This window comes from Pongo pygmaeus, chromosome 7 (assembly GCF_028885625.2).
Source record: "Pongo pygmaeus isolate AG05252 chromosome 7, NHGRI_mPonPyg2-v2.0_pri, whole genome shotgun sequence".
Taxonomy (NCBI): Eukaryota; Metazoa; Chordata; class Mammalia; order Primates; family Hominidae; genus Pongo; species Pongo pygmaeus.
Window position 1 is genome coordinate 122,178,401 of NC_072380.2, and position 21,736 is coordinate 122,200,136.

Consider the following 21,736-nt stretch of genomic DNA (forward strand, 5'->3'; position numbering starts at 1 on the left):
GTAGCAACGTTTTCAGTGATGACATTAGAAATTTTAGGCAACTAAAAAAAATTAAGCTTTAGGGACCCCTTTACCTTTAAATTTGAATAAATAAAAAGATCACCAGCTAAAAACTGCTCAGGTGATATTTATGCCTCTGAGCAATTACATTAGAAGCAGTTGACAAAGTTGACAAAAGTGGTTGTTTGAGGCTTTGGCTTTGAGGAAGGGTCATTGAACTAGGATTCATAAATGCTAACAAATGAGATCCATGAAACCTTTGAAATGGTATGTGATATTTTGTGCATATGGACACTCTTCTGGAGTATGGGTCCATAGTTTTAATGATTCTCAAGGATCCATGAATCAAAATAGCATTAAGAAAAACTGTTTTTGTTTTCCTCCCTTCCTTCCATCCTTTTATCCTTCCTTTATTCCCTGTAACTTCTTTTCTTTTCTTTCTTTCTTTTTTTTTTGAGACAGAGTCTCGCTCTGTTGCCCAGGCTGGAGTGCAGTGGCATGATCTCGGCTCATTGCAACCTCCGACTCCACGGTTCAAGCGATTCTCCTGCCTCAGCCTCCTGAGTAGCTGGGATTACAGGTGCACACCACCACGCCTGGCTAATTTTTGTATTTTCAGTAGAGATGGGGTTCCACCATGTTGGCCAGGCTGGTCTTGAACTCCTGACCTTGTGATCCACCCACCTCAGCCTCCCAAAGTACTGGGATTACAGGCATGAGCCACCACGCCCGGCCTATTCCCTGTGATTTCCTCATGAAGATGGAGAGCCATAATACTTCTCATCAAGAAGAGTGGCTGCTCTTTAGCAAATGAATATTTTCTACAGGATTAGGGAATTGCTCAGTGTGAATTCTGTATATATACGCAGAATTTTTAGTATTTTGTTAACATATAATTATTATGATTATTGAAACAAGGAAGGGCCATGATAATATTAACTCTCATATAAACTTAGTTTATTCTTACTGTGCCATACTTGTCTACTGTTTCACTGTTTCCTTGTATTGCCGTCACCATAAAATGTTTTGGGAATGAGGTGGTGGGGGTAGGATGAGGATAACAAAAATAAAATCATTACAGGTTATGTTCAAACCCTACAATAGCTTCATGATGAAACACTTTTTTTTCAATCTATGAAGCTGACATTCTTTCCTACATCATTTTATCTTCTGAATCCCACAGCCTACCTTTACTGTTGAGGTCGACAAATGTTGACTGAGTCTCTAATGTGCACTAGAGCCTGTGTTCTGGGAATGCAAAAAGAGGATGGTAGGGCCGGGCACAGTGGCTCATGCCTGTAATCCCAGCACTTTGGGAGGCTGAGGCAGGCAGATCATTTGAGGTCAGGAGTTTGAGACCAGCCTGACCAACATGGTGAAACCCCGTTTCTACTGGAAAAAAAAAAAGTTAGCCGGGCATGGTGGCGCTTGCCTGTAGTCCCCGCTACTTGGGAGGCTGAGGCAGGAGAATCCATTGAACCTGGGAGGTGGAGGTTGCAGTGAGCCGAGATCGCGCCACTGCACTCCAGTCTGGGCGACAGTGAGACTGTGTCTCAAAAAAAATAAATAATAAAATAAAATAAAAACGTATGAAGTACTGATGCACACCACATGGGTGAACATTGTAAACATTATTCTAAGGGAAAGAAGCCATGTACAAAAGCCCACATACTGTATAATTCTATTTGTTTGAGATGTCGACAATAGGCAAATAGAGGCGGAGAGTAGGTTAGTGCTTTTCAGGGACTGGGGAAAGGGGGAACAGAGTGCTGATGGACTTGGGGTTTCTTTTTGGGAGTGATACAAACTTTTTAGAATTAGTAAATGGTGATGTTTGTGCAACAGTTTGAATAGACTAAAAACTATTGAATTGTACACTTTATAGGGTGAATTTTATGGTGTATGAATCACATCTCAATTTTTCAATAAGGCAGTTGAGCTAAGGGAGACAGTCCTGGCCCTTGGGTATACAAGGTAATTGTTTTATTTCTTGGCTAAAATTTCATGACATTCTTTAACTCATTGCCTCTTTCTTAAATATCAAGGGTACTCAACACCCTTTGTATCATCCCCATTTTTCTCATTTATAGGCTGTCTTTCCTTCTTCATTGTGTAGCATTCCTTTTCTTTTACATATTATTCCAAAGTGGGAGACTGTTAATGAATTCATTATGACTAACATTTATCAGGCACCACTAGGAAATAGAGGATTTCTTTTTCACAGTTTAAGTTTTCCTTGGTGACAAAATGACCTAATCTTTGGTTGACAAGAGCAAGATGAAGAATAATCCATTATGATGTGTTGTGTACATCAATGACTCAGGAAGAACAAAAGCAGAAAGAGATGTTACCATCCTATGGAAGAGGACACAGGGCGAGGCCTTGGCCCCATCAAAATAAAACCATCTGTAGCTCCTTGCACAATAATGTCATCACCAAACAAAACTTAGAAGACAAATGTAAGAAACGAGGACTCATGCAAGCCAGTAATCTGTCTTTTCAGCTCATAAATACGGATAGCATAACTGTGAATGTTAAAGAGAATAATGCAATATACAGGATACCTCCCAATGACGATGAACACATCCTTTTAAAGTAAATATACTGCATGTATATTTCTGAGATACAAAATATTCATTTACATAGTGCAGATTCTGAGAATTTACCTTTTCTGATGCTGCTGGCATTTCATTCACTGCAGTAATCACCTCCATTTCATCTTATAGCTTTTAATATTTTGTAATTATTGAACATTTACATGTGTATACACATATCATATTCATATTTAAATCTCTAAAAGAAAAGACTATAACTAAGTTAGCAAGTATGCCCAGCTCTACATATTTGCATCAAGATAATGCCCAGCTCTACAGAGATTTGCATTGAGAAAACCTGTTCTCTTCAGAGTTTGTGGTCACTTATGATAGTACTAACTAATTGCTTAGTATAATTGAATCTAGAATTACTCATATAGTGTAAATGTTTGTTAAAACATCTGGCTTATATTTCTTCAACTTTTGTTTCTTTTTTTAAAAAGCTCTTTATAATGAATACACATGTCACTATAGGTCACTATAGTTACTCAGTTATTAAAAACCACTTCAGAAAATAGTCCACTTTCCACCCTGCCTCCTTTAAAAATGATGCTTTAGATGCTGGGTGCAGTATTTGTGATCCCCGACTCGATATACAGGTGTTTCGTTTCAAACATGAAACTACTCCCATCACATTGTTCTGATGAAAACATGACGAGTAAGTTCACTGACCTGGTTTCACAAGGCCTGACTTTGATTCCTTCTTATATCGAGAGGACTGAATGCTTCCTTCACCAACCATTCCAATCGTGCATTTCTTTCTGGTGAAGTCTTCATCACTTCCAGGGCAAAAGCCAATGGGACTGTTTCCAGCGTCTGACGGTGTCTTCACAGGAGACACTGACTGGCTGCTAGGACAGCCTGTGTCATCTAGAAGACAGGAATCAATAAGTGTTTAATGATGAGGAGGAAATCAATGATGGTGGTGAGAAGCCAGGCGGTGCACCACACACACGCACACGTGCACTCGCACACGTCCACTCTGCTTATGAAGCCCAGGTTAACTGCTGTGGACTCTCCTCTCATGACGCTCCTTTCATTTTTCCATATTTTAATGCAAAACCTTTTTTTTTTTTTTTTTGAGACAGTCTCACTGTGTCACCCAGGCTGAAGTGCAGCGGTGTGATCTCAGTTCATTGCAACCTCCACATCCCAGGTTCAAGCAATTCTCGTGTCTCAGCCTCCCAAGTAGCTGGGACTACAGACGTATGCCACCAGGCCCAGGTATTTTTTTTGTGTGTATTTTAGTACAGACAGAGTTTCACCATGTTGGCCAGGCTGGTCTCAAACTCCTGGCCTCAAGCGATCCACCTACCTTAGCCTCCCAAAGTGCTGGGATTACAATCATGAGCTACCATGCCCGGTCCCTTGTAAGCTTTTTGACACAAATATTTCTGTAACACTCATTTTGTCAAAACATAAAGACATGTCTGTTTCAACACTTTATATAGTGTATTTTTGGGTCTTATGTGTCCATAGATTTTTGGATGTGTTTAGCAATAAGAAGTTCACCAGAACAATTCAGGATCTTTAGGGTGAACTCTTCAGAGTTTACATCTGGAAAATAAAATTACTTGAATATTATGGACCACATCCAGTTTTGGATCACTTGACCCATCAATTGGTTAACAGAGTTTGAAAGATAAGTCATCTGACTTTAGGGTTCAAAGAATCAGAGTGAAGTGATCCTGTTTTATCATACACACACAACCAAAAATACATAAATCAGATATATTGCTGTCTGGAGTAAACTGGTAAGATGAAAATTATTTTCAGACTAGAAAAGTTCCTTTAACTTTCAAGTAACAGAATATTACCAGGGTGATTATATTAAGTTAATATACACGATATGAAGTGACCTATGTAGATGCTTATTATGGAAACAGGAAAGTCATACTGCTGACTCCTATAAATGCTTTCCATATTTATTAAAGTACTTATGATGGTTGATTAATTTATTTATATTTTGATGAGCAGAACAGTATTGGACCTCAAAGCCAAATCAATATTACTTAAAAGTACATCTACTCAAACTGATCAATTAGTGGTAAATTTACATTACTAAATAATCTTTACTATATGAAGATGTTTTGATGCCAGAGTTACTTTAGTAACTAATTAGACAAAGAACAAATAAAGACATTCAGTACTAATAACTTTTCAGACATCTTGTGAATATTAAGGGAACTAAAATAATGTGCCATCTACCAAAGGCTATCTTAAAACTCTACAGCTTGAATAAAGATAGAAACAGAACTAGGCCTGAATAAAACATGCTGATTGCTAGAATCCATCTAAAGAAAGAATTACCATCGCTTCATTTTTTGGCCTTTATTTCATTTTTCAACTACAAAATATCCCAATTCCTGGAACAGAGTGAACTTGGCACTAATAAAATGACTTATTTCTCTTGATAGTCGTGTTTTGACTTTTCAGTGTATTAGCATACGCAGGACCTCTGTGGTCTGTTTCTGGAAGTGAATGGTTTTTAGTGTGCTGCTCATGCCTGCAGTCTTTGGGCTCTTTTAAATACACTGTATTCTTCCTGAACTCCTGAAGAAACTCTGGCCCTGAATGACAGGGTGATGAGAACCCCTCTTGGTGGCTGTTGCTCAGCTCTTTCATCATTCACTGCCCTTGCCTTTCCCTTACACTTACACACCCCAGGCTTCAACCCAAAGATATTTGAGCTCCTTTTTAAAGGTGCAAAGTTGCTAATTACTCAGACACAGATTCCAGCAATTTTACAAGGCACAACAGCTCTGCACAATGCCTCAGGAGAGCCTCTCTTAATTCCTATCCCAAAGCAGATAAATGAATGAAATCTAATCATTCAACATTCCCTGCTGTCTTTAACATTATTTCCTTAAGAGTCAGTTCCATAAATCACTTCTTTTGAAAGAGAGATGTCCCCACAAAATAAAAATCTATGCTTCAGAGTGTCTACTCTAAAAAACTCAGTTTTCCTGAAAACTCTCAGACTCACTGGGATAAAATTAAACAATTTCCAGCATTGAGAAATGCTGTCAAAATTATACCTTGGGTTCTATTACATTTTTCTGCAATTAAACGAGAAAGAATATGTGCACACCATGTTTTCAGTGCTAGTACTTTCAAGGATTGAGTGCTGGGGTCTGGTTAAAATTTGAGAACTGAAATTATTTAGAGTGGTGGCAGTGTGTAAGAGGCAATAGCAATTTTTAACCTGGAGTGTGATGCCTCACCTGCCATCAGTATTTACAGCCAGGATCTCCAGAAGCAGGAAATGAGAAGATTAAAACCTAAATAAATCCTGAACTTTGGATCCATTTTACGAGATTTAAATCACTACAAAAAGATCTCTTAACTGTCTACTTTTGTGCTTCATATGGTGTGTGTGTGTGGGGAATAATAGGAATATAAGACGTGGTCTTTCATTGGTTAAATGAATATGTATCAAGTCCTGGCACTGAACCAGCCCACAGGCATTGTACCCAGTCCCCACCCTGGTGGAGTTTATAAACAAGCCAAAAGGATCTGGGTATATGTCACTTACAATGCATAGTTATTGTAAACTGGCAAGTCTGATAAAGTTAATCCATATCCAAGAAAATCTGTGGGTTGTGAGAGAAGCCTGGGGCATTTGCCTGTTTTGTCTAATGCACCCGACACTAACAAAGGAATCTAGTTTCAGAAAGGGCAGGGCCATGAATTTTCCTACTACAGAGGGCACACTTTATCTATGCAAAGTAAGACCCCAGCAAAGGCACAGAGCTTCATGTGCTAGGGAGTAACCTGAGGTATTTTTGTTTGTACAGCACTGAAGAAGAAGTTATCCTTACAAGTCTTGTTTAGGGCTCCTTCTCTGCTCTCCCTCCTCCTCTCTTCCTCTTCATGGCCGGTTGGAAGCTGACCACCATTCAAATGAAGATGAAGATAATACTCCTTCTCAAAATTCTATCAAAAATATTCTTAGTTCCCATTTATTTGAGATTCCCTTTTTTCAAGACTTAAATGACTTCTGCTTCATTAAACAATGAAATAATTTGAGTATCTATCTATCTATCTATCTATCTATCTATCTATCTATCTATCTATCTATCTTTTTAAGACAGAGTCTTGCTCTGTCGCCTAGGCTGGAGTGCAGTGGTGTAATCTTGGCTCACTGCAGCTTCCACCTCCTGGGTTCAAGTGATTCTCCTGCCTCAGCCTCTTGAGTAGCTGAGATTACAAGCGTGTGCCACCCACACTCAGCTAATTTTTGTATTTTTAGTAGAGATGGGGTTTCTCCATGTTGGCCAGGCTGGTCTTGAACTCCTGGCCTCAAGTGATCTGCCTGCCTCAGCCTCTCAACGTGCTGGGATTATAGGTGTGAGCCAGCATGCCTGGCCACATTTACTCTGAGATTCTAAGAATAGTAAAGCCAAGCTGATGTTCTTTGGTTGTTTATATCTAATCTTACCATACTAAACTACATGTGGACCAAGCACATATTAAAGAGATTTATTTATTAAACCTGCTTCAGTTAAACTATGTGAATGTGCCTTCTGTTTTCTGCTGCTACCTGACTGCTGAATTTTCCTGTACAATCTATAGATTTATAAAGATATATTTATAATTTTAGCTTTTATAAGTTATGTTAATATAAAGAAATTATCAGTGACAAAGATTTCTAATATAAGAAAACCGTTTCTGGGCAGGAAATTGCAGAAATACTGAATAATCTGCCCCCAAAGTGTGGGATGTTTCAAATTTCCAGAAGAATACCTGACAAAACTATGAACATTTTAGTCTGGTTTTGCCATAGGGAAGCTTTGCTCCAAGGTTTTAGGGAAGAAGATGTAGAAGACTGTTGGTCTATTACAGAGAGAGGAATTTACATCACAGGCGCGTGTGCACACACACACACACACACACACACACACACAAGCACACAACGCTCTTACATAGTTGAGTTTTTACATTTCTTTCTCCATTATTCGAAGTAAGTATAACTTTACCTAAAAAACATGGGATCACTTTACATGCTTTATACAGTGTGATCCATTTGAAAATATGAGACAATTTCCTTCCAGGGGCTGCTATTTTAAATCCTCCTTAGATGAGTCCAAGATAGCCTCTGGTGGAACTCAGGTAAACATTACCCTCCTCAAGGCCACATCTAAATGATCACCTTCTAAGTGAAGGAGACTAATTTACATGTCCTCCTTGATTTTATTAGAAATCAGTTCTTTAGTTGTTGTTCTTGTTCATTTGCTTAAAATTCGTGAACACACAGGATTAAGGGTAGTAGAAAGAATACTCACAGATCCAGGAACCTCAGAGGTTGTGGGCTATCTAAAGTACTGTTAAAAATATATGCCTATGGAATGGAATAGTTTCCAGATTGTCATCAAGAAAATAAAAAACATGCTAAGGTCTATAAAGACAGATGGGAAAAACCAGCAACTATTACAATTTTGTAGCCTAGATGTTGTTAAAAAATGATTTTAAAAATCTATATTTCCTCTCTCTTTACATTATAAGGTCTTTGAAATATAGGATATAGTTAATAATTATGTAATTACTTAAAATTCTGAAAAATATGTGCCTGAGTTCTTTAAAAATACTTTGAATCTCATTTTAAATGTACTTGCTAAATTAAATTAAATCTGTTGAGGTTGTTAAAATTTTAGCTTAACTTTTTAATTATAAACCAATAATTCTTATTGTGTGAAATCTGAAATACAGAAGAGTATAAAGAAGTAAAGAATAAAATAAAGACATACTATTCTCCTATAATTGTGTTACCCAGAAAAATATTTTGTGAATACAGTTTACTTGCCTGTTTTCTTTTTGTTTTATCAAATTTTCAACATATATTTTAGACAGTTTCATTATCTGTCATTGAAAATTTCTCCCTGGAACTTGCTACGCTAGAAAGAAAGAAGCTATTAAAGACTAATGGGAACCAATGCAAAGGAGGCCCCACCGGTCAACAATGAAATAATTTGAGTACCAAAAAGAATAATAAATGCAAGTGACTGATAATCACTGGATATATAAAAAAACTGAGTTCATGGTCATATAAGAAAACACATTACAGAGATAGAGAAAGGCCCCTTTCACCCCTAAAATGCCCAACTCCCTGGAAATCACTGGAAATGATCCACGAACAATTCTTTATATTGAAAACTGGCAATTAAAAGGAAAGAAAGAATTAGCATATATTTTTATTGTAAAAAGTGTTCCTATATAAACTGTATCTCAGTGTAACTGAAATCCCTCATTGTTACTGGAAAGTTTGTCCTTACAAAAGCATTCTGGTTAATGAAAGCAGATGGAATAACAGAAATAGAAAATTGCTATTTTGCAACCTCGAATGAAATAATTGATTTAGGCAACAGATGTAATAGATAAAACCACTAGACAAAGTCTAATACAGAGTTTACAGTGAAGGGATCAGGCCTTACCCAAATGCACCCATCGAGTCTTCTTCCCATCGCCAACAGTGGGAAAACCCCTCTGATGGGATGTGAGATGAGGCATGCAGCACTCCCTATGAAGAATTCTTGCCACACACAAGCACACAATTGCCCCCAAATCCAATCAAGGCTTTAAAGCTAATGTTCACCTTATGAAATATATAGAAAACAGAATAATGAGTTAAATTAGAGATTGGCAAACTGCAGCCTGCAGGGCAAATTTGGTCCACTGCCTGTTTTTTGTAAATAAATTGTTATTGGAACACAGCCATGCCCAATCCATTAGATATTGTGTATGGTGGCTTTCAAGGCTACAATGGCAGAGAGTTGAATAATTGCATCAGAGGCCGTCTAGCCAATGAAATAAAAAATATTTGCTATCTGGCCCCTTATAGAAAAAGTTTGTTGATTTCTGGGTTAAATGATACCAGGGAAGCAAATAGGCACTTTTGAGAAAATCTGGGATATTTCATCATTCTCTGTCATACCAAGGAATTATGTTAATCATGTTAGAAATTAAAAGGGCACTGTGATTATGTAAGAAAATGTGCTTTTTTTAAAAAAAAAGTTATGCATGCTGAGGTATGTTGGTAGACAAGAAGTGACATGATGTCTGGAGATTTGCTTTAAAATGCTTCCACAAAGAAAAGAGAGACATAACAAATGCAGGAATATCCTGCTATCATTTAATCTAGATAAGTGGGTAATAAGCACATGAGAGTTCACTGCACTATTCTCTGTTTTTGAGTATGCTTTTTAAAAGTTTCAAAGTATTTTATTTGATTTCTTGAAAACATTATTTTAAAGGAGTACTGATTTAAAATAGATATAAACATCACTTTTAAAATGTGTTTGTTTATTTTCAGACAGAGTCTCACTCTGTTGCCCAGGCTGGAGTGCAGTGGAACAATCATACCTCACTGCAGACTGCAACTCCTGGCTCACATGATTATTCCCCTTCAGCCTCCCTAGCAGCTGGAACTACAGGCTCAGGTCACTGTGTTCAGCTTATTTTTAATTTTTTTTTTAAAGAGACAGAATGTTGCTTTGTTGGACAGGCTGGTCTCAAACTCCTGAACTTAAGTGGTCCTCCCACCTTGGCGCCCAAAACGCTGGGATTACGGGTGTGAGTCACTGCGCCCAGCCAAACATAGCATTGTTAAAGACCAATCCTTCTTGTAGGAAGAATGAGTTTGTTTTAATTTTTCTCACTATTATTAAAATTGCTTTACTACACATTTTATAGATACGTCCTTGGTCAAATCTTTGATGAACTCATAAAATGTATGTCTAGTGGAATTACTAAAACTTCCAAGAAGTTTGAGACAACTTATATTCCTATTATTGTATGAACATACTCCACTTATTAAATACCTGCCAGTACTGAATATTATTTGGTTTACATTTCTTAAAGTTAATTAAAAACAAATTTTGATGTCTTAATTTACATATATTTGTTTGTGAAGCTCAATGTCTTTGTATGTTCATTGACCTTTTAAATTTATTCTAAGAATTGTTCAAGTCCTTGATAATTTTTCTGTTTGGATGTTCAGGTTTTCTTACTGATCTGTAAGAACTCTTTATATGTTAAAAGCATCAACCCTTTTGTTTGCTTTTGACTTGATAATGTTTTTGACATTCAAACCTTGCTCTATTCTGTCAAATCTCTCCATACGTTCCTTTGTGATTTCTTCCAATACTTTTGTGCTTAGAATGTTCTTTTATTATTCAAAGATCAACTAAATATTTGCCTATACTTTCTCCTAGATATGTATAGTTTCACTTTCATTTAAATTAAATCTATCTGGAATCCATTTTAAAATGTGGTATGAGGGTTATATGCTAAATTTATTATTATTATTGCAATTTTAAGGAAGTCTACCACATTACTTTGCAATGCTTTTATGATGAAAATTTGAAAGCAATACTTTTTGCATAATTCATTTATATATTTCAAAATATTAGATTGCCCAAAGTGTGCATGTGCTTATCATAAACTTTCCTGATAATTAAACAAAAATGCCTAAAAACCAGTGCCATCAAACAAATTTGGTGGCAATTATGATGACCAAGTCCCTACTAAAATCTTCTAGCTGAGGCTGGCAGATCCCTTGAACCCAGGAGTTCGAGACCAGCCTAGGAAACATGGTGAAACCTAGTCTCTACAAAAACTACAAAAATTAGCTGGGCATGATAGTGCATACCTGTAGTCCCAGCGGAGGTTGCAGTGAGCCACGACTGCACCACTGCACTCCAGCCTGGGTGTCTGAGTAAGACCCTGTCTCAAAAATAATCTTCTTACACCAATTACAGGTAAGAATAAAACACCAAGTTCTAAAAATTACAGCCATTAATAAAATATTTCTTCAAAGTCCAAGAAGCATCTCTAAAACTGCTGGCTCCTTTTTGAATTTAGATCTCAGAGCCCACTGGCTTTCAAAAATGTTGAACTAAACAATTCCAGAAGACACTTAAAAACAACATTAATGGAGGAAAATATGATTTTTGTGCCATAATGTCTTGAAACATTCAGTTATGGTTTGATTCTGTTCGATGTTCAGTTGTATAATTTTTTTTGGGGGGGAAGTTATTGCTAGCTTAAAGAAACATTATTTTAAACTATATGGAAATCTAGTTGATTCTCATGAACAATGGAAGCATTTACTGACTACTTATTTATCCATTCAACAAATATTTATTGAATATCTACTATGTGTCAGACACTAATATAACTCTTATTATGCTTATTGCTCCAGATACTGGCATTTTTGAAGATAGTCTAATGGAGACAGATAAAGTGTCACAGCTTAAACTCATGATTAATATAAACCAGGTGAAATTCTTACCACAAACCTTTCAGTGCATTTATAAGGCAAGAAAACTAACATTTATTAAGTACTTATCATGTGGCAAATACATTAATTATTATCATATAATTTTAATAATATGTTATTGTTGGGAAAATGGAGGCTCAGAGAGGTTAAAAATTTCATGGGCACAGAGCTGCTGGGCAATTGACTCAGGATTCAAAGTAAGGTTTGTCTGACAAAGTGCATGTTTTACTCACCACCATAAGCTAGCTGTTTTCTAAAATTTTCAACTTATGTTTGTTCCAAGAGGAAACATCAGCAATTCTGGGAATGCCCAAATTAAAAACAGACAAAGGAAGCTGTTAGAAAGAAGCCATCCCGTAATAAACAGACCACAGAAATTGGAGGCAAGAAACTCTTTCTAGTAGTTTCCAGTATTCCTGCCTCAACACATGTAGCCAATGTATGCCATTTTGATAATTTTGAATTCTAGGTTTTCAATAGCAAACCTTGCATTTCTATTCCTTCACCCAATTTTAGCATCTTTTTGTAGTGAGAACTCAGAGATCTACAGAGCTCTAAAATCTGCTTCAGTATTATACAATATATCACTAACCAGTAGCTGATGTTGAAGTGTGTAAATCTCATCCATTCATCCACTTATTTTTTTCTACAAATAATTATTGATTTCCTACGTGTGTCAGGTATTGTTCTAGATATTAGGGAGGTAATGATGAGTGAGACACTAAGATCCTTGTTCTTAACAAGTTCACATTCTAGTGATGAGGAGAAACAGTTCATAAGTTAAAAAATACATAAAAAGATGTTTTGGGGCCAGGTGTTGTAGTGACAGCTCATGCCTGTAATCCCAACACTTTTGGGAGGCCAAGGTGGGAGGGTAGCTTGAGCCCAGGAGTTTGAGATCAGACTGGGAAATATGGGGAAACCACATCTCTCTCTTTTTTTTTTTTTTTTTTTTTTTTTGAGACAGGGTCTCACTCTGTCACCCAGGCTGGAGTGTAGCGATCAGGGATCACTGCAGCCTCCACCTCCTGGGCTCAGGTGATTCTCCCACCTCAGGCTCCCATGTAACTGGGACCAAAGGTGTGTGCCACAACAGCTGGCTAATTTTTACTTTTTCTTTTTCTTATTTTTTAAATGGGATCTCACTATGTTGCCCAGGCTGGTCTCCAACTCCTGGGCTCAAGTGATTCTTCCACCTCGGCCTTTAAAAGTCCTGGGATTATAGGCATGAGCCGCTGCACCCAGCCAGAGACCCTCATATCTACAAAAAAGTTTTTTTTAAAAAAGTTAGCTGGTCATGTCTATAGTCCCGGCTATGCAGGAGCCTGAAGTGGGAGGATTGCTCAAACCCAGGAGGTCAAGGCTGTAGTGAGCTGAGCTCGTGCCACTGCACTCCAGTCTGGGTGACAGAGTGACATCCATCTCAAAAAAAAAAAAAAAGATATTTGGGATTTACTGTTAATGAAGTATACCCGATGATATTATGTAGACTAGGTGTGAGGTGGGAAGCTACTTCATTAGATATATTGTCATAGAAGGCTCCTGAAGAGGTCATTTGACCCTAAATCAAAAACATGAGAAGGAAATAATCACGCAAAAGGCAGAGAAAACAAGGAAAAGAATTCCAGACACAGAGAATAAGTACAAAAAGCTCTGAGATAGGCAGGAATATGGTGCATTATGGAAACCAAAAAGAGGAAGGGTGATGGGGAGAGAATGATGATGAGGGCAAAGGGATGCAGAAGCCCAAGTAGTGAAGAATTTTAAGTCAGGAATCTTGACATTTATTGGAAGTGCAACAGAAACTGCAGTGTGCACTACGCATGAGATAACAAAAATTTAGCCTGTGCTTATAACGGAGAACAAACCGCATCAGTGATAATATATCTAGCTAATATTTACTGAGTGCCTATTAACTACCAAGCACTGTTCTAAACACTTTACTTCACTTCTAAACACTGTTCTTAAACACAAGTCTTAACTAACTTAATCTAATGTCCCTCTGAGATAGGCACTGTTGTCATCCTGATTGGCAGGGGTCATACAAAACTAGCACTAGTGTTTACGCCACCTGCCCAAGCTTGTAATCAGTAAGTGGCAGAGTTGTAGTATGAATCCAGACAAGCTAACACCAGAGCCTCTTTGTTAACCACTATGTTGCATGGCTCCTTTAAGAATGAAAGGATAGAAGCAAATAAACCCATTTGGAGGCCATACCACAGTAGAAACGAGAGGTAACAGTGGTTTGACTCAAGTGGTAGCAGTGAACATTAAGAAAAGTACATACATTTGAGATAAATTTGGAAAAATAAAGCATTTATTTACAGTAATGAAAAATGGGAAAGGATCAATCATGTCTTCTAGGTTTTTTTTTTAAACAAGTGGGTATATGGCAGTCATTTCTGAATTGGAGAAAAATGGGTTTATGAATGTGTAGGGGGTGAAATCAAGAATTCTGATTTTGCTATGCTACATTTGAGACACAAATTAAACATGACCTTGGAGATAGCAAGTAGGCACTTGGATAAGTGAGCCTGGGGCCCGCGGTGGGGGAGGTCTGGAGCATCATCACCCTACAGGTGAGACATTGAAAGACACAGGCCTGGATACAAGCCCTTGGGGAGGACAGGAGAAGAGACCAACAAGGTGACTTGAACGGCAGGAGGAACGCTCAGCAGGGCGGTTCACAGAAGCCACGGAGGAAAATCTTTCCTAGGAGGGGGGCTTGTTCAATTACGTTGAATGCTGCTGACAGGTCAAGGAAAATGAGGGCAGACAAGGAGAATATTAGATTTGCCAACGTGGTCACTCACGTGCTTGCCAGGACACATTATGGAGCCAGGATTTTGGAGAGGTTTTGCTATGAAGAGGAGCAGAGAAACAGGATGGCAGTTGCAAAGAAATGGGGGGTCTTTTGCAAATGAAGGTAGTTGTAAAGAAGGAAGGGAGCTCTTTTTTCTTTATAGATGGGGAGTGTGTATGTGCTAATGGAAATTAGCTTGTCAGAGTGACTGAAATGAACACCTCACACTAAGACATGTAACTTACATCTACAAAAGCAAAGTGGAGAGTGGAGTAATTATTTACTAAGTGCCTTCCTTGTTTCTTGGAGACAAAATAATCACTTCACGGATAAACATTCCCAGGATTTCTGAGCTATTTTGGAGCTTCGAGTGCTCCCATAAAAGTCACTCTGGTGAAGCCCTGGGCAGTAAAGGAGGATGCAGGGCCAGGTGAGGTAAGCTCCATTTCTGCAGAAGATTCTGTGCTCTCTGTCTCTGGAACACGGGCTGAGTACTTGGTTTCTACCAAGCATCAGGTTGTTTGATTTGCACTAGCAGCCCCTGAAGAAGGAATTTGGAGGAGAAAATATTTGGTCCAAATATTTAATGTAGAATGAGTAATGAATCTACCTAGAGGTTTTGGCAAGGGAGGAGTTGGTGTTGAAATTGGGAAACAGAGGGTGACTCTATCACTGACAGAAGAAAGGTGAGCGCTGGCACGGGGGTGGTGAATTTGTCTTTCAGGAGAACTTTATCTTATTTTTTCTTTCATACGGTTATGATCTTTCCAAAATAGGCATGTTACAAATCTTTCTGACCTTCCCTCTCCTTAGCATTATGGGTTTATTTACAGTTTCTAGGCCATGCCTTTTTAAAGGCTCAGGTTTTTTTTTTAAGTTTCCTTGGTAGGAGAAGATAAAGGAAAGGGAGAAGAAAGAGAACTAAAAAGACAGCAAGGGAAGAAGAGAGGAAGACAGAGAGATAGAGCCCAAGAAGCTATTCTTTTATTTTTTTGAGACAGAGTTTCGCTCTTCTCACCCAGGCTGGAGTACAGTGGCGCGATCTCCACTCACTGTAACCTCCCCCTCCAGGGTTCAAGCGATTCTCCTGCCTAAGCCTCCTGAATAGCTGGAATTACAGGCACCCGCCACCATGCCTGGTTAATTTTAGTAAAGTCGGGGTTTTGCCATGTTGGCCAGGCTGGTCTCGAACTCCTGACCTCAGGTGACCTGCGCGCCTTGGCCTCCCAAAGTGCTGGGATTACAGGCATGAGCCAACGTGCCCAGCCCCAAGAAGCTAGTTCTTATTCTCTTGAAAAACTTATAATAAAATAACTACAAACCACTTTAAGGACATCTGAATTAAAGTGAGTTGTCTTGTAGCAATGTGAGTATCTTTTCGTTTCCTTTCCATTTTTCTTCACAATAAGAATCTGAACATGGTAATGGTCAAGATAGAGTAAGGGATAAAAATGGAAAAAAATAAAGAAAAAGCAATGTTCATCATACTGTTTATGTAATTGTTACATCTGAGTTTTTTCTATTTTGAAAAAAGGAATTGTTTTAGATAACATTTATATCATGGAAATTACTTCTTTTTAAAAAAAAGAACAAAAGAAGAAAATAGAGTCAAAGAAAAAATATACTCATAGTCTAATTCCAGTGACATTCATAATACGAAATTCTAAATTATGAAATTTAGTCTCATAGACAAAATGTCCATCCACAGAAGAATGTTTGAATAAATTATGGTCCTCTGTAGAGTGACACGCCACGCTGTCATTACCATGAATGAGGGGGACTTCCTTGTGCTGACAAGCAATGACAGGTACAGGTACTGCCTGGAATATGCATTCCTTGAGGGCAGGAATAGCCATGCCGGTAGTGTTTATCGCTCTAGCTCAGCAACTAGAAAACTGCCTTGCACACAATAAATATTCAATAAATATTTGCTTCATGAACAGAAAGGATCACAGATCAATATAGCATGATTTCACTTTGGCAAAAAGCAAAACAAAATACATCATATAAATGTGATTAGCTCCGGTCTGATGTATGTGTTTGTATATTTTATAACAAATAAGTTTTTGTTACTTCTGAATTTAAAAATAAAAATATAATTAGCATTAAAGAAAATATAATCCTCACAAACACTCCAGAATCAATAGAAGGGTAGCCTAAGATCCAGAGGGTCTGAAGAATTCTGAGAGTTAGGTCAGTCTCTAACCATGATCCTAACTGCCTGGTCACCCACACACAGAAAGAATAAAGGCTGAGCCAGCTGGTAAAGAGGCAGAGCCCAGAGAAAATCCACACTAAGCAGGGAACAGTTGAAGGATATGATTTCTAGTGGGATGGGTGAATGCTGTGTGATCTCAATGATAGCACAGCTGTGCATTTGAAAACTTGGTTTGGGTTCCCTAAAAAGAGGGAACAGTCAACCTGAAATAACAGGTCTCCTTCTGGAACCAGAGGAACCTAGCAGCTGGCAGGGAAGCTTCGGAGCATGAAGACTGTATCCAGCAGTGGCCGGGGCACCAGGTTAGGAGACACTTTCTGCTCTAGTCAGTGGGAAGAGACTGGGGCTTTCTCAGAATAAAAACCACCCGGAGGGTGGGGTAGGGTGGTGACTAGTGTCAAATCAGACTCCTGGAAAACATGTAAATGTGGCCTGTACTAATTATCTTTTTTTATTATTATTTTTGAGACAAAGTCTTGCTCTGTCACCCAGGCTGGAGTGTAGTGGTGCAATCTTGGCTCACTGCAGCCTCCACCTCCTGGGCTCAAGTGATTCTCATGCCTCAGCCTCCCAAGTAGCTGGAATTACAGGTGTGTGCCACCACACCCAGCTAATTTTTGCATTTTTTGTAGAGATGGAGTTTCACGGTGTTGGCCAGGCTGATCTCTAACTCCTGGCCTCAAGTGACCTGCCAGCCTCGGCTTCCCAAAGTGCTGGGATTACAAGTATAAGCCACTGCAACTCGATATAATTACCTTTTAGATTGTAATCTAGGATGCTCGTTTTTCTGATGGTTTTTGTGACTGAAAAATAACAATTAGAGAAGACAGTACTCCTCACTGCTCCCTAAATATTCCCTGCACTTTTAAGACTCTGCTTTTACCCACCTTGAACTCTCTTTTTGCCATTTTATGCTTTGCTTCTCAAACTCCTACACAACCTTCAAAACCTTGCTTATGTGCCAGCTCTTGAGTGGGGCATTTTCTGGTTTTCTTAGCAAAGAGATCTCTCTTCTAGATGCCCACAACACTGGAGTCATGGTTCTATTGTGGAGCTTACTCTTTTTGACATTTAGAGATGCTAAACTCCTCAGGACAGGAATGTTTTCTTCGTCTAACCAAGCTATTTAATAGAGTACTGAGTACTTTTCTAGTTGTTTTATTTCTCCAACTACTAAGATAGTGCCATGCTCTCAATGTATTTTATAAATGAGAGAATTATTCACTTGTTCTGTTCTCATAATTATAATTTCTACCAAATTCCAACAAATGCTTACTAAGCAACTGCTAGGAGTGCAGGGGACTATATTGTTCCTGCCTTCATAGGGTTTACAGTCTTGGGGAGTCAGGTAACCAAATAAGAAATTTTAAAACTAGGCTGGGCATGGTGGCTCGTGCCTGTAATCCCAGCACTTTGGGAGGCTGAAGCAAGCAAGCAAGCAAGCAAGAAATTTTAAAACCAGATAATGTGGAAAGCATAAAGATGGGGCCACCTAACCTGGACACTGAAATTAATCCTTCAGCTTCTTACTCTGATCTATAAATATACTTATTTGTAGTCACATCCAGTCTTACTTCTTTTCTTCTAATTTAGGTATCTTTTTTGGTCTACCTCGGCCTTGTTAATACTTCTCCACTATTGTTATTGTCTTTCTCTCCCTCAATCTCTCTCTCTCTCTGTTTTATTCTTTACTGTTTACTTCTCAGTTCGAAAACTTTATCAAATACCTGCCACTTGATAAACACCTAATTTTCACTGTAAATGCAATATTTGTTTTTATTCTATTATCTGTTCCCTATCCCAGTTAAACCCTTTAAAAAAGTTGTCTATACTTTGTTACCTCTCACTCATGTCCCAGTTGATGAGAGGTTGATACATCCCATCTCTTGCTCACCACCAATTTGCTGCAACTGTTTCTGCTGCAGCTGTTTCTGCTGAAGATGACTAATAACCTAATGGTCTGATCCTTGAGCACTATTTAATGCACATTTTACTTAATCTTGCGGTGATATCTAAACCTCTTGGCTACTTCTTGAAACTCTTTTCCTTTGGAAGTGGAGACATTGTCACAACTGGGTCTCGTGCTTTATTCCCGAATGCTCATTCTCAGGTGACTTGATTTCCTTTTCCTGCCTCCTCTTGCTATACCTCAGAGTCCTTCTCCCAGTCCTCTAATTTTCTTCCCCATGCACTCCCCACTAGTAATATTATCAAAACCCTCCACTTCTGCTGGTCACCATCTTAGAATTTTCTTTAGGGCTCCAGACTTTTGTCTAAAATTCAACAAAGCCTAAAATGAACTAATTAACTTGACTCCCTGCCCTTCACCCCAATCCTGCTATTCCATATTATTCATCCAGTGCAGATTTAGACACAATCCTTCCCCTTCACCTTCCATTTGCAATTGGTGTCTAGACCCATCTGTTCTAGCCCCAAATCTCACACATGTCATTTATCAGTTCTTCACTTAGACTGCAGCAGTGTCCTTAAAAGCAGGCAGACTCCAGTCACTCCTTCCCCCTCCCTGTCCAACACAGAAATAGGAAGACTTTCTAAATTATAAATTTGATCATAACACTTCCTTGCTGAAAACCCTCCACTGGCTCTGCAAGATCTTTAGAAATTGCAAAATGGTAGCCCATGATCCATATTCACCTATGTACACATGCTATTTGTCCCACAGAGTTTAAAAGCTGAATTTTTAAAATTCAGAATATGTTTCGTGATGGCACACATATCCAGTTCTAGAGTTCTCTCTATTGTCTTCTATCCAGGTGGCCTCACTCTTTACATTACTTGCCTAGTTCCTGCATGGACCCTTGAGCTCATGGAATAAGTTCTGAGCATGGCATAGGAAGTCTTGCATAACCTGACCTGCCTGCCTTTCTGTCTCATTTCATGCTTTTAACTCAAATTTGCTGATGCCAAGGCTCATGTTTATCTACTACACCACACTAGTTAACGTTACTTCTTTTCTTCCTTGGGCTTATGAAATGTGAGAAGCCAATGCAAATAACACATGGAACAACAAACTCAAATTACAAGGTAGGAGTGTATGTGGGGTGGGTGTGAATGAAAGGGACTGCGACACAGGTGAGTAAAAGTAGTACTGTGGGAATCCCATCCAGATGGGATAATTTGTTACCTCATTTATTTCAGTGTCAAGGTTAAGGCTGTAAAACAATTTATTTTTCTAATCCCTGTGTATCATTCATTTTTGTAGCCTAAGCACAGTTCCTGATCCTTTGTAGGCATTTAAAGATGCTTACTGAATAAACATGTTTTGGTGAAGGCTTGCAAAAGGCTGAATGTCCTATCACTTCCAGGCCTCAGCTTCTTTTCTTTCTGCCTCCTTCAGTGTATCTACTGGGTGTTCAGGGTACACTCTTGGTATCAGTATATCCCTTTTTGGCGTAACCCCAAATCATCCCAATATCACAAAAAGAATATGCAAAATAGTAAAAAGTATAGATATAGGAAATTCAGAAGGAGGATAAATAGGAAAATAAAAAAGGAAATTCTTTCTCCTCCTCCTTACTTTGCTACCATCTGAACACAAGTTAAACCTATTATGTAGACATAAATAATATTATGGCTAAGACTAATGACATGGGACCAGTAAATATAGAGTCAGAAGCTATAATTTCCGGGGACTGTGGAGGAATCCTTCCACATCCACCTTGCCCCATGGTCATTGGTTTAAACAGCCTGGCTGGCCACCATTTCTACCATCTTTGATCCTTATTCATCTTGTGATGCTACTTTGGGCATACCCCTCATACTCTTCATACCAAATCCCCAAATACACACAGACCACAAAGAAGGGAGGCTCAGCCTTCAGTGTGCACAAGGGTTATCTGGAAAGCCTGTAAAATGCAGATTCCTGAGCCCTTTCATTTCAAGACAATAGTTTTGGGGTAAGGCCATTGTATCTGAATTTTAAACAAGTTTTACTGAGGATTCAAAAGTAGGCAAACACCATACTCTAAAATTGGAAAACATTCTCATAAAGACAGGTGTTTTAGAACCTGAAAGAATTTCGGGTTAAGTACCTTAATTTGCTTTCAGACATAGTCCAATTCCATCATGTTTAGCTTTCACCATTCCTACTGCTAAGAATTGTTGATTAAATGGCAAAAATTTTGCTCTTGGCAAATTGCAGTTACCACATTCTCAAAGAAATACTGCCTATATGCCTTTCGTTTATAATCTATTTCATTAGGTACATGCTTCTGTGGTGAGGCTGCTAAGCATTTGAAATATTTATTATACAACATTTCCTAGGTCTCATACTCATTAAAGTGATACTAAATTGATAGGGTCTTTTTTTTTTAATTCACAGCAGGGTAACAGTCATTCAACTGTAGTATAATTTGGAATTGCAGCTCACTTCACTTTAAGCAGTTCATCTCAGTTCTAATCATTATGTTCAAAGCTTCACTCTATCCAGATGCCAAGTTTCCCCAACTGTACAAAAGCACAGGAGAAATATTTCTGTTTGGCAAGGCCTGGAAAATTTTTGGAGGTGTTGTCATGCCTCAACAGGGCACCAGTCAGGTTATAATTTGCCTTAATTGCTTGTGCCACAAACAGCAAAAATGATTACCTTTAGGTCATTGGCACTCAAAGAAAGATTTCTTCCCAGCTACTGTAAATAACAAAATACTTTCTGCAAACACCTTACTTGGGATTAGACTGCAAAGAATCTCAGATTTTGACCATTTAAAAAAATTGACCTGGTACATGTTTTTAATGTGTTAAGTCGCACACTTGCCTGTGTATCTGTGTGTGCACATTAGAAACATGAAAATAACTCAGATAAATTACTGTTCTCCCATAAAACA

General features: G+C 38.3%; 1 protein-coding gene across 7 annotated transcripts in view; it reads right to left on the reverse strand.

Moving 5' to 3' along the window:
• The window catches only part of SYBU (syntabulin), a 73,765-nt gene that overhangs the window by 41,361 nt on the left and 10,668 nt on the right, over window positions 1-21,736 (reverse strand). For 6 of the 7 annotated variants that reach the window (XM_054499887.2, XM_054499886.2, XM_054499891.2 and 3 more), the window contains one exon: window positions 3,267-3,464. The exons of the other annotated variant lie outside the window; for it this stretch is intronic. In XM_054499887.2, the coding sequence (XP_054355862.1) occupies window positions 3,267-3,464 (198 nt within the window). The remainder of the gene's footprint in view (window positions 1-3,266; window positions 3,465-21,736) is intronic. 7 annotated transcript variants of the gene reach the window in all.